Source organism: Protopterus annectens, chromosome 4.part0 (genome assembly GCF_019279795.1).
Source record: "Protopterus annectens isolate FY-2018-M chromosome 4.part0, PAN1.0, whole genome shotgun sequence".
In the NCBI taxonomy this organism is placed as follows: Eukaryota; Metazoa; Chordata; order Ceratodontiformes; family Protopteridae; genus Protopterus; species Protopterus annectens.
The window spans coordinates 296366057-296380449 of record NC_056733.1 but is presented as its reverse complement, the minus strand read 5'-3'; the positions used below and the strand labels follow the sequence as shown (position 1 = coordinate 296380449).

The 14393-nt window shown below is 42.1% G+C and overlaps 1 protein-coding gene across 1 annotated transcript in view; it reads right to left on the bottom strand.

Moving 5' to 3' along the window:
* Positions 1-2095: 2095 nt before the first annotated feature.
* LOC122800247 (coiled-coil domain-containing protein 157-like) overlaps positions 2096-14393 on the bottom strand; it is a 257664-nt gene continuing 245366 nt past the window's right edge. Inside the window, exon 6 of the mRNA XM_044069738.1 lies at positions 2096-2771. Within this exon, the coding sequence (XP_043925673.1) occupies positions 2507-2771 (265 nt within the window). The 3' untranslated portion in view covers positions 2096-2506. The remainder of the gene's footprint in view (positions 2772-14393) is intronic.

Here is a 14393-nt window from a genome sequence, read left to right as displayed (position 1 = left end):
GGTGAGTACACAACTCATTGACAGGTAGATAAGGTGCCATTACCAATACAAATTACTTTTAATCATTTTGTACTGTAATTGACTCCTGTTAAGTTGATTACAGCATTCTTTTGGTAATTTTCCTTAGGTTTCAGCTGTGTAACTATGGAGTTAGTATACATAAGTAAGGGGATGTAGGAGTGAATTCTCTATGATGGAGATGTGTTGGGGGACACCTCATGTAAATCATTTATTTCATTTTTTTCACTTGGGAAGAGAAAATTGCTAAAGCACTGTGGTATCAGCAGCTTGCATCAGTTGATTGTGGGCTCTTGCGATTGCCCATGATTCAGAAGTGTGAGGCAGTGATGTGGATGTTTGATGAACCCAAATCAATGAAGGCAGTTTCAGTGTTTCTGCACAGTAAACTAAACTAAACTAATCATTGATATAAACATTATGACTGCACGTAACATGTCTGCATACATGTGGTTGCTGATAAATGAAAGGCAGTGATCTTTGCAATAAACCAGCAGGTATGCTGATTATCTTACACTAAGATCTTACTGGTTGACTTAACTGAGTTCTTATGATAATAGGCTGTATTCTGAACTGTGCAAGATTCTCACCTGTATGGGTAATGAGGTGTATATGTACTAAAATATGTTTATAATGATTGCTTTCTCATGATATACATTTGGCATTCCACAGGTATTTGTATGCTTCATGCATGTGTTGCATGTGTATAGACTATATTTGTGCTAGTTCCATGATGCAGCATTACATAGATATTGTAGTATAAATTATATTTTTCTGCATTTTTCATAGGACATTTTTTTTAAACTTTTGATGCAATATGGCATTCTGATTTATAGCTTGGTAACAGATGTGCACAGCTGCTTGCTGTTGATTTGGTGGTTTTATTATGGCACTGAAATGTATTGCAGTCAAACAGCACATCTGTTTATTTTTTTGTCTATCTGTTTTCAGTGTATTTATTTTCATCATCTACATTTGCACCATGAACCTCGTTTATATCTGGCATTCTTCACTTGTTCTTGTAGCAATTGTTTTACAGGGTTTGTGTTTCAAGTTTTCTTAGTTATAACTTGTTCACTGAATGTGATTTCAGGACCTTCCACAGTTCCACAAAACCTACCCTATTGGAGACAAAACTCATCAAGTACCCACATTACTGCACCAAATCCATCTATAGTCCACCTTATAACAAACTATATAGAAATGGGAACTGCATGTCTCATAAAGAAGAAGAAATTATGTTTTTATGAAGGGAAACTGCCCCCTGCATATTCCCCTGTGAGAATTCCACCCTTACATTCCACCATACTTTTATAAATGAACTTTAAGTTGGCACAAACATGGAGAAAGGGGAGAAAATGGTACTTTGCAAAACAGATATCTCTTTCTTTTACAGTTATGTTGCCCCCTATTTAGAGGAAAAGTACAGGAAAATAGAATACACATCCAAACTGTCAAAGCAGCATATGGTTAAATGCCTATTTTTTGAAACAGGACTCAGTATATCAGGATGTGAAAAGGTTGGGTGGTTCCCAATACTTGTTTTGCACTGACTGGTTCTTCAGTACTTGGTGAGTCTTAATGTACATGGCACTGTCCTCTGATCAACACTGACAGTCTATCTTGACAAAGGTCTTACACAATACTGCCTGGATGTTGCAGGATTTGGCCTTATGTTAAAACATGTGCATTTGACTTCATCCAAGGTGAGCTTAGACACAAAGATCCCCACATTTGTTTGCAGTCTCCATTTGCTGTTGTGTGACTCTGGGCACGTTTCTTAACCAAAATGTGTTTCTGGCTTGCCTCTGAAAGCAGGGTTGTACCTAGTGGGTTTACCCAGTTATCAAACGATTCAAATAGCACAGTATTCTGTATCCTAATGCAGTTAGGTTTTGAGGTCCACTGGACTGCACCAGAATAATGCAGTATTGTTCTGCTGCCCGCTGGAATATTGGAAATTGGAAATATATCACACAAATACCTGGATTGAGGGGGTCTATTTCTAAAATATGAAACCCTAGAAATATACAAAAACAACTGCACAGAGATCAAGAAAATAAATTATCTTAACATATGATTTATTTCATTTTCAAATTAATTCATTTTATTTTAAAATGGTATCTATCTCAAGACAATGTACTATATGAAATACCTAGCCTATGGTCACTTATATGACTATACTGACATTATTAACATCATCTTTTATGATTAAGTTTGTGGCCATTTGACATCATTTTATTGTATTTCTAAACTGAGCTGGAAACTCTGCTCATAAAAAAAAATTGTCTCTTCTCCATATATATTATTTCACAGACTAATTTCCAAAATGCCACACATAACGGAATGTAGAGAATCAGGTTTTCAAAACCATTTTGCTTATTTTGTTTTAAAAAGTGCATTCCTTTCATGAAGAATAAAACTGGATTTTACTGGAAGGAAACTGTCAAACTCAAATGTCTCCTCTCTCCAGCCATGTGTTCATAGTTTACTTCCGATATGGTTTTCTAATCTTGGCAGAAAAAGCTCTGTTTCCAGGTGACGACCCAGTCCTCCTTAGTTCTGAATAAAAGCTGACTCCTGAGTTTTGTGGTGTGGAGCTGATGTTAGTAAGTGCTTTACGCATGGCATCTACCGCAGGCACTTTGTCCCACTGCATGCTGTTTGGTCTTTGAGATCGGGCAGCTACAGATGCTGAAGATGCAGTTGGCTGAGGGCTCCTTGTATATCCACTACACAGGGAAGCAGTCTCCCTGAAAGCAAAAAAAAATAAATAAAAAATAAAAAACAACACATAAAGTAAAGATCTTTGATTGTCATACACTTCAGAGTAAAGGATAAACCTTTATGAATTTTTTATGTCAATGTAATATTTTAGGGGCCAGCAAAATTAGCCTGAATCATCAAAGCCTTTGATTTCACATCTTATGATTTCAACATTTTATTTAATTTACTAAATGGTATATATGACTTAAGATAAAAGTATGTATTTGCACAAGATATTGCTGATAAGAAATGTACAGCAGCATATATTTTTCTCCCAACCCAATGATTGCCTTATCAGTATATCTGTCAAAATTCCCTATTTTATTTCCTACTGCTACAAACAGTGTCTGTTATGGTCTCATCTGGGGAATGTCTATAGGACAATTTATCCTACAATGACATGAACCAAAGGCTGGGGATGGGGGTTGGCATACTGTGGAGCTTGCAAGCAAACCCATTACAAAACCCATGCTCTATGTGGTCCTACATCCTTATTGAAAACATGTAAATAAAGCACAATGACAAGATCTGTGGTCTAAATAGACCTACAACATTATGGGAGGCAAGTTAATAAAACATACTGACTGTCATTTTTTTTAGTGTGTCTGTATGTCCTTGTAACAGGTCTGATACATTTGACTGAATCTATCAAAATGCAGATTATTTTACTTGGCTATCAGTGCAGTACATTTGGTAATATGTCCGTTTCAGATTGTATGGTTTGGATAGTTTTTTTTGTATAAACAAAATTTACTAAAAATTGAAGATTAGTGTTTTCTCCATTACAATATAGCATTCATACTGTTATGGTTAAAATAACTTCATGCAACACAGTTCAGCACAGTAGAATAATCTCCTTTGTTGTAAAGAACACACACGCATGGGAGACAAGAAATCAAGGTCCTCTCTCAATGAACAAAATAATCTCCATTCTTTTATACTGTAAATGCTTCTACACAGAATATTTTGTATTGCACTATAGCCAATAAGCAGTTAAAACAAAACAAAACTCCTTTGTGTTATCTTGCTTACTAAGAATCTGCAGACCCCTTATCTGTGCTTTTCTTTATTAGGCACACATTCTGATCTTCCATGTTGGAACATTCTACGCTGGCAATATTCACATTGGCAATAAAAGAAAAATAAAGACAGGCCCAGGATGTTAGAATCCATCTTGAAACAAGATGGATTCCAAAATGAGAAAATATTATGCATACACTACACATTTTTCCATCTTACACTTTTCCCTTCACAATCCCCCATTTGTGGTTGTGAAGCATCATTCAAGTCATATATTTTTCTAAAGACTGGGCAACAACAGCAGGTTTTCAAATGGGTGGATACTTTTTCATTTGCAATCAGACATTTATCACATTCTATTTCTTTCTGCCCTTGTCATACACAATGCTTATATGCTTACACAGATGCTAAGCAAAATGGTCTGAAAAAGGACGGAATGAAAAGACAGGCCAAATATTTTTCAGTTTCACCCCCGTCCCATGCAAGCTATCATGTATCTGTCCAAAATTTTTTAACACACTTTCCTCATTATCCTGTTCTTTATTGTTCTTCAAATTGTGGTCAGTGACAGTGCGTCTGCTCTATTTTTATATACACATTTTTCAATTTGATACTTTTTCTAGATTCAAGAAACTTTACGAGTAACCTTTTGTATGTGAATAAAATGATACCTAAAAATGATTATTGCAATCAACATGAAAAATTTCAAAATACTTTCTCTCCACCCAGAAAACAAATTAGGTAGCCATGCTCACTGAGCACTACCAGGCTCATTTGCATGGTTAGCTCTGCAACCTTCTGTATATGTTTTAGGTGACTGAATGGCATTTTCGTTATCAGGAATAAATGAGCAGCACTCTGTTTTGATGAGGGCACATGTACTACCCTTAGAAGCAAGGTTGAAAGTGCCATTCTGTTCTGCAGCACCACCCTGTGCATGGCAGTAATTTCAATTGTAACCTGATTTATTGATTCAAAAGTAGCATTGTTTAATATTTCTAATAATTTAGACAGTCTTCTCAACTCCCAAAGTGATTTTACTGCCCCATAAGTAGTCAGGATTCTCAGTCCTGAAATAACGCCATCACCCAGATCCATGTGTGACAACCCTCTGAATGCAATCTTTTCTATGGTGTGATGGTAAACCAAAGAAGCATCCATTTTTACAAACGGATTTTTTAATGTCTTTTGCATCCCTCTTTTGAAAATTGTGATTTTTTTCCAACAAGCTGCTGTTGAGCTTCTATACCTCTGGAGTGTATGTGGTGTAGAACAGAGAAAAGACACTTGCAATAACAAACAAATTCATCAATATTTTTAGCTCCAATTTTTTGGGCAAACATGTTGCCAGCATTCTCACAGATTTCCCATGAGAATTTCATGTGGGGAATATGTCCTAGTACTACTAACTGCACTATAGAAACTAAATACTAGAGGCAATGCCTCTTGGCCATTTTAGACCAGTTTTTTTACAAACAATTTAGCAAGTCTAGTTTTTAAAATCTGATTCATTCTTTCAAAAATTCCTGATGCCTGGGGGCTGTGCAAGCAATGATACTGCATGTTTACTTTTAAAACTTTACATACTTGCTGTACAACTTGGCTTGTAAAATTAGTTTCTCTGTCCAGCTGAATACACAGTGAACACCAAATCGGTTCTCTGTTAAGTGATTGAAACCTTAGGTTATTGAACACCTAAAAGTCGATCACAAAATGTCGAAGTCTGAAAATTGCAAACAGCCATTTCCACACAGGGAAATGAGTCATTTGGCCATTATGTGGATTTTCTTCTTTCTCCACTGTAGAGCACTCCCGGAGTTGATATATTTAGTTAGGGGGTGTGGGGGACACAGCCCCCCACATTGAGTGGTGTGGGGGGCAAATTCCCCCACTTTATTTCTGTTTATAACTTTTTTTTTATTCGGCCAATGGCATTGTTTCCCTGTGTGGAAACGGCCATTTTCAATCTTAAGAGTTTGATATTTTGTGATTGACCTTTAGGTGTTCGATAACCTAAGGTTTCGATCATATAATATAGACCACACCAAATCTGCGTATTAACTTTTGCAAAACTTTCTTGGCAACTATAGTTGCATCATTCCTAGCATAAAGGGTAAGAGTCAACCCATCCAGAAAACACATCTATAATTACCAAAACCTATTTAAATTTCTGAGACTGTGGAAGTTCAGTGAAATTTCACTGCCAACAACAAAAGGTCTCCACAGCTTTTTCAAAGACTGTATAGGGACAGGAATATGTTTTGATACATTGTGCTCTAAACAAGTAATACAGTTATTTACAAAATTCTGAATGACTTCAGAAATATAAGATGCATACAAATCAATCAAAATGTGTCTTATTAATGCATTTTTCCCCAAATGAGAGCTCACATAATAAGCTTGATCCATCTGATTCAGGAAAGTGTGTGGGGCTACTAGCCTCTCATCTAGGTTGTGCCACAGTGACACTAAAGAGTGGCTAAATTTATCAAGGCTCCAACTTACATTTTTGGAGTCATCAGCTTGATTTTGAAAAAAAAAAACAATTCTTGTAAAGAAACAGGTGCATTAGATTCATGCAATTGCTGCAAAAATGATGCCTGAACAGGATAAGGCAATGCAGCTTGCCTAGCCACCATATCTGCAAAGCTATTGCCTTTTCAAATATAAAACTCATCAGTCATATTTGTAGCTTACACCACAGTTATTTCCCTGGGTAAAAAAGTGAATTCAACAGTTCATGAACTTTTTTAATAATGGTCTCTGCTGATGTCAGGTACCATCTTGAACAAAACAGGGTTTTTTAATAATGGTCTCTGCTGATGTCAGGTACCCTCTTTCTCTCCAAAGCATCCCAAAATCTTGAGCTATCCCATAAGCATAATGTGAATCTGAAACTTACTACTGTTTTGTTCTTTGCTAATTTACATACTTTAGTCAATGGCTACAGGTTTAGCTACTTGAGAAGATACATTTCTGTAAAACTGTCCTGTTAATAGTACATTGTTCCCTGCATACACTGAAAATGCTGATAATAATGTGCTCTCTTCCCTTCGAAAACAGGATCCATCTACAAATAGAAGTAACTCAGAGTTTGGTAATGGGATATCTTTTAAATCTGATATAGGAGAAAACATTTGGTTAAATGCAAAAACACAATTATGTGGTTCTCCTTCCTCTGCTGTAGGACTTTAAAAAGCAGGGTTAAGAGATGGACATCTAATGACTTGCAAAGAAGGGTTATTAAGCAAAAATAATTTGTATTTAGGCAACCATGTAGCAGATAAATATCACATTTTAATTTTTAGTATCGATGCTTACAAAATGCAGAACTGCCACAAAAGCCTCATGCTCAAGAGTTAGGGCGGCCACTATTTCTACTATGTGCACTGTCATGGCCACTGCCCTAAGGTAGTGGGGGCCTGCTGCTGTTACAGGATCAATATTTGTAATGAAATAAGCAACAGGCCTAAAACCATTGTTTCGTCATTTTACCAATAGTACTAATGTTACCTTATTTCTTTCACAATAGAATAAAAAAAATATTTTTGAACAATCTGGTAATCTAAAAGCAGGAAGACCTAGTACTTATTATACAGCAGGAACTTCTCATTGTTACATTTGTTAATGCCTGTTATGTACTTCACAGATAAAGATTCTAGTTGTCTACTGATGTACTATGTTCTTCATCTGTAAATATGTTGTAAGTAATTTCTATGTTAAATTGTTAATCGCTATGTAATCCAATGTAACTACTGTCTGTTTATTTTACTGTGGAGCTTTTCTCCCTGGGCCTCCGCTGAAAATGGACCCACGTCCAGTCGGACACTCCCGGTCAACACATTTAAATAAATAAATAAAATAGAAAGTAAAGTTTTTAGTTGGACAAAACCTTGCTCATGATGTTCCTGCCAGGACAAGGGCTCAGGAGTGTTTTTCTTTAGTAATTCTAGTAGCAGTTTTACTACTAATGCATAATTAGAAATCCATTGTCAGTAGTAAACTGTAAGTCCCACAAAGGCCTGCAACTGTTTTAATGCTTTGGAGTATGGTGCTGCTTATATATCAGTAATGTGTAAAGGTAAGATTTGCTGGGAGCCTCCTGAAATGAGATGTCCTAAATACTGAACTTTTAGTTATGTACTTACCATAACTTTAGATGTTTGGGATCAATCTCGCCTACATTCTGTACTGATGGGCTCGGAGCCGATCCCTCGGCTCCGACTCGGCACGCTTATGCTATAGAGCGAGGCCTCTTATTGGCTGAGATATTTTTTATCCCAGGATGCACCACCACTAATCCCCCAGATCTTGTTTGTCCGCATTCATGCACACATGCACAACTTGTTTATATAACATTGTTAGATGTTTCAAGATGAAACAACAGGATTCGGACCTTCTGATATCCTCTGATCTCCAAGGAAGGGGGAAGGAGGGTGGGTTATTAGGAATGTGGGAGATGGATCCCAAACATCTAAAGTTATGGTAAGTACATAACTAAAAGATGTTATGTGATCCTATCTCGCCTACATTCTGTACTGATGGGACAGCGTCCCTAGCACCTAAATCCTGGGTGGCTCATTGGAAAACACTCCTGAGCACTGTGGAACCAAATGAAGCTCGTCCTCTAGATGCCACATCCAATTTGTAGTGGGAAATGAAAGTGTGCGGGAAGACCATGTAGCCGCAGCACAAATGTCACTAATGGCAAGCTTAGAATGAAATGCTATCGAAGTAGCCATAGCCCTTGTAGAATGAGCTTTAACAGAGGTGGTAAGCTCTTTGTTAGAATAAGAATAAGCTTGAGTAATACAGTCCCTGATCCATTTGGCAATAGTGACCTTTGTGACAGCTTTGCCCAATTTATTGTCTGCAAAGGATACAAACAACTGATCTGTTTTCCTTGTTTGTTTGGTCTTGTCTAAGTAAAAACGCAACTGCCTGTGGACATCTAGTGTGTGGAATATGAATTCTGCTTTGTTAGAATATTTTGGAAAAAAGACTGGAAGTTCTAACGATTGTTGTAAGCAGAAACTGGAACAAACTTTAGGGACAAAGGAAGGATTTGGCCTGAGAGATACTCTGTCTTTGTGAAAAACCAAGTGCACGGGGTTTTACTGACAAAGCTTGAAGCTCTGAAACTCTTCTGGCAGAAGTAATCGCCACCAGAAAAGCAGTCTTCCATGATAGAAATTTTAGATCACATGTAGCTGCCGGTTCAAAGGGGGAGGAAGTTAAGGCGTGTAACACCACATCGAGATCCCATGGAGGTGCAGGATGAGAAATCGGAGGTCTTAACAGAGCAGCACCTTTCAAGAAGGTCTTACACAATCTGTTGCTCATTAAAGGTGGGTTTATAGATTCGTGAAAATTGGAAATCGCTGCCAATTGGACCTTGATGGTAGAGACTGAAGAGCCTTGATTGAAAAGAGAAGTTAAAAATTTTAGTACTTCTGCCACGGGAATAGAAATGGGATCCAGGCCCCGGAGTTGAGCCCAAATAGCAAATCTTTTCCATTTGCTAGAATACAGTTTCTTAGTAGCAGACTTATGGGCCGAAGATAATATGTGTACAACCTCTGGATCCAAAGTATGACTCCTGACTATAGTCGGAAGAGGAGGAGCCAAGCCGTCAATTTTAAGGTGTGCAGGGACTGGTGGAATAGTCCCGACTGATGAACCAAAAGGTCTGGGATCTGATCCAGGAACCATGGACCTTCCAGAGCATATTTCCGAAGATAGGGAAACCATACTTGACGAGGCCAGTAAGGAGCAACTAAGATCATTTTGCTCCCCAAGAGAGATGCCTTTTGGATCACCCTGGGAAGGAGAGGAACTGGGGGGAAGGCATAAAGCAAGCCGGTGGGCCAAGGACGGGCTAGTGCGTCCATGGGGCTCTTCCCCGGAGCCAGGGTTAGGGAGAAGAATTTTTTGCACTTCGCATTTAGTGGAGTCGCGAAGTGGTTGCAACACGGAACTCCCCATCTGCTGAAAATCTGACTTGCAACTGTCATGTTCAGAGACCATTTGTGAGGAGAGAGGATGGTTCTGCTCAGTCTGTCGGCTATCACATTGGACTTGCCCGGGATATGAGTAGCCACTAGAAAGCGTTCGGTCAAGACTGCCCATTCCCAGACTCTCATGGCCTCTCTGCAAAGAGGATAGGATCTGGTCCCTCCCTGTTTGTTCAGGTACCAGACAACTGACATGTTGTCTGAGTGAACGGCAATTACGCCCTGAGGGAGGTAATCGTGGAGGGCTTGGAGGGACAGAAGCACCGCCCTCATTTCTAGGATGTTGATATGAAGTAGGGTCTCTTCTGGGTGCCATTTGCCTTGGACTGACCTGCCCAGGGAATGCCCCCCCCACCCCATCTGGGAGGCGTCCGTGGTCAAAGTGGCCGCAGGAGGAGGTGGAACAAAGGGTCGGCCCTGATCCAAATTGGAGGGCACTAGCCACCAGCGAAGGTCCTGTTTGCATGTTTCCGTGATCCATATGAGGTGACTGAGAGGGAGTTCCTGAAAGGACCACTGAGCTGAAAGAAGCCACTGGAGAATTCTCATGTGCAGCCTTGCCAAGGGGACTAGAAGAACCATGGTGGACATGGATCTCAATAGCTGCAGGACCATTCTGGCTGGGGCTTTGGACCTGGGAAGTAAGGCTCGAACTTGAGTCTGTATGGTTTGAATTCTGTCTGTAGGTAGATAGACCCGCATTTGGTTTGAGTCTATCTCTACCCCATGAATCTTATTCATTGAGATGGCAGCAACACAGACTTTGGCCAATTGAAGGTGATTCCAAGGGAGTTGCCCAGTGATATAGTGGCTTGTAGGCTCCGCAGTAGTAGATGCTTGGAGGTGGCAGTTAGGAGCCAGTCGTCTAGATACGGAAACACCTGGAATCCTAGACTTCTCAGGTGAGCAGTCACGACTGCCAAGCACTTGGTGAACACCCTGGGGGCTGTGGTGAGACCAAAGGGCAGCCTTGGAACTGAAAATGACTGCCTCCTAGGCTGAAGCGCAGATGTCTCCTGGACGCTTGATGTACCATGATATGGTAATAAGCATCCTTGAGATCTATGGAGCACATCCAAACACCTTTCTCCAGCAATGGGAGAATGGTTTGTAGGGTGACCATTCGGAACTTGGACTTTCTGACTGAACGGTTTAGAATGCTGAGGTCCAAAATGGGCCTCAAGTCCCTGGTCTTTTTTGGCACCAAAAAGAATCTTGAGTAAGTCCCTAATCTGATCTGGTCTGCGGGGACCGGTTGGATGACTCCTTTTTGCAGCAGCTTTGAAACTTCTGAGGCTGCAGTATCCCGTTGACTGGGTGTCGGGTCCGGGATTTTCCTGGACTGAGGTGGGGAGTGAGAGAAAGGGATGGTGTAACCTCCGGCGATAATTCGAAGCACCCATCGGTCCTGAGTGATATCTTCCCAGGCTTTTAGGTGCTTCGAGAAACGACCCCCAACTGGCTCCGGAGCTGCACAGTCGGGCAATCCCTCAGGGACTGTGAAAGGCTGAAGAGCCACGAAAGGACTCGTGGTCTCCAGTGTTGCGAGGGCCTCTGCCGCCTCTGGGATGGCGTCTTCCGGAAGAATTTCCCCCTCCCCTGCCTCTGGAAGGGGGATCCTCCTGCTGAGAGGGGTAAGGCTTCTGAGATCTACGGAACCACATTTTCCCTCCTCTTTTAGCCTTGGGATAAGGCTGAAAGGGAGTGGAAAATCGTGCCCCTACGGCAGTCAGAGTCTTACCCTCCTGTTCGCAGCGGGTCAGTGTGTCCTTTACCTTGGGTCCAAACAGGGAGGACCCATCAAAGGGGGCATCGGCAAAGGAAGACTTAAAGGCCTCCGCGAAATGACACAGGCGGAGCCAGGCTTGTCTCCGTAGAGGAAGGCCTGTACCCGCCGCTCTACTCGCCCCTTCGGCCGCATAAGAAATGAGCCTCATGGACGAGTTTGAAATGGACGACAATGTAGCCAGCTGAGAGCCAACCGTCTGGGCCAGCTCCTCAGGCAGGTTACCCAAGAGGGTATCGGATAGTTCTTTAATCAGATCCCTCTGAAATCTAGTAAAGTGCGTAAGGTAGTTCAAGGACCTTAATGTAAAGGCCGCTGAACTTAGGGTGCGCTTTCGGTACCGACCCATGCTCCTAGACTCCTTATTAGGAGGATGGACGGACGTCAAGCCTCTGCTACATCTTGCTGGGTAGCAGATGCCACCACCAAAGCATCTACAGCCACACCTTTGGTTAGAAATTCTTTTCAGGGGCTGCCGAGAGGAACTTATTCGGACGAGCAGGCACCGGTTCCACAGAGTCTGGGTGTTCCCACGCCCTTCGACAGATCAAATCCAAGAGCTCATCGAAGGGCGGAGACACCCAGGAGGCGGAGGGCTGAGCCCCGAAGGCCTTAAGGAACACCGACTCATCAGCAGAAGGGGGTTTGGACTGCCAGCCGCCTCGTTGTTTAAGGGCTTCCAGGATGTCTGCAAAAGAGACATCATCCGAGGACAACTTAGGGGACCCCTCTGCATCATCGAGATCAGTGTCTGATGTAAGAGACTCATTTGGGGAGTCAACGTGCTTCCTCTTGCACGATCTTTTCCTGGGGGGTTCTTCCGAAGAGGCTTCAGAAGGACCTCCAGGAGGGGGGTAAACCCCTGTGGGGGTAACCTCAGGCCCCGGGGCTCCGCTGTTTACGGACAGGGGGACTGCCAAAGACCCAGTCTCGGTATGCAGGGAAGGAGCTGGGGAGACCGTGGAGGTAGCCAAAGATGATTTGGCTAACGCACTCCTCATAGCCCTGAAGGCAGGACCACCAGAATCCTGGGAGGGTCCCACCTCCGTGGCCACGACAGTAGACGCCACTCCTGCTGCCGATGCACCAAGAGGGAGACTTGGGACCGAAAACATCAATCCTGAAGCATCCCCCCCGGGGCCGACGGAAGAAGTCCGTGTACTGAACTCCGACCCAAGAGCCGGAGTTGGAGTAAGGGTCGGGCCCGACCCTAAAACCTCCACCGGTTCCACCAGCACCGGCTCCAACAGTGCCGAGGCTGTTGGAGGAGGAACCAAAGTAGGGAGGTGGACCATCGGCTCCGAAGCCGAATGGGCTGGAGCCGAAACTAGCTTTTGGAACACCGGAGACTGGAAGAGTCTAAGGAGCACCCTGTCGATGTCCGAATCAGACATCTTGGATGACCTGGACGATATCGATCGGGTCCAAACCGATTTCTCCATCGGCTCCAAAGGACTAGGGGACCGGCTCCGAATGGATTCTACCACTATCGGCTCCGAGAGAGATGTCAAGGCAATTTCCCTCGGTGCCGATAAGGACTTCGGCTCCGAAGGGGAAGAGTCTGAGCCGGCAACCCTCATCGGCTCCAATATCAGTGGAGCCAATGAAGGTGACCCGCCTCTCGATGCCCCAGTCCTCAGCTCCGAAACCAGAGGGGTCGAGGCTGGAGGCATCGAGGCAGACCGTTCCGCCCTCAGCTCCGAAGTCCGTGGAGCTGATGGAGAAGTCTGCCTAGGTTTTTTGGCAGTCGGTTCCGACTGACTGGTCAGAGCCGACGCTTTCTTCTTTTTTGAAGGAGAGGATGACGAAGATAAAGCTTCCTCGAAGAATGGCTTGATTAACCCCTTAAGGATTAATTTGTTTTTCCTCTCCTGGAGGACCCTTGATGAGAAGGTGTGACACACGCTACATGATTCTTGTAGGTGCTTGGCGCCTAAGCAATAGACGCACGAGGAGTGGTCGTCCGTTATGGACATCTTATAACCACACCTCGTGCACTTTTTAAACCCGGAGGGTCTATGCTCTTTGGACATAACTAATTTAGAAAACAGTACCTGTCTAAAGAGAAATACAACAAAACTTAATAGTTAAGAACAAAAACAAAAAGAATAAAGTTTTGTTTTTTTTTTTTTTACACACAATACAGTTGAACAAACACAGAGAAAGAGAGAGTCAAGACCCTCTAACTTAAACGGGTACTTGACCCAGGAAAGAAACACTAATAGCAAAAAGCAACAGGGGAAGGCCCCTCTAACTAAAACGGGAAACCTTCCCTGACGAAAAAAACAAGAATTTCTCAACAGAACTGTTCAATACACACTCGTATGACAACAATAGCTGTTAAAACAGCTTTTGGGTTCAAAGTAAGCAAATTTCTGACAGGAAAAAGCCTAAATAAATAGTACTTAGCCCAGCCAAGTTGAGACCATGTCTAAGCTTGTAAGCGGCAAACGAGATCTGGGGGATTAGTGGTGGTGCATCCTGGGATAAAAAATAGCTCAGCCAATAAGAGGCCTCCCTCTATAGCATAAGCGTGCCGAGTCGGAGCCGAGGGATCGGCTCTGAGCCCATCAGTACAGAATGTAGGCGAGATAGGATCACATAACATCTTGTAGTTTCTACAACTGCAATTTTGCTTTATTAACTTTAAATCCTAGTTCTGCTAATTTTTTATGAAAAAAAATAGTGTATTGCCTACAGCTAGGGTAGGAATCAGAAGCTAGAAGTAGATTATCTAAATACTGTATTAAGGTAGACCCACAAGGAAATTGAATTTTATCTATTTTTTT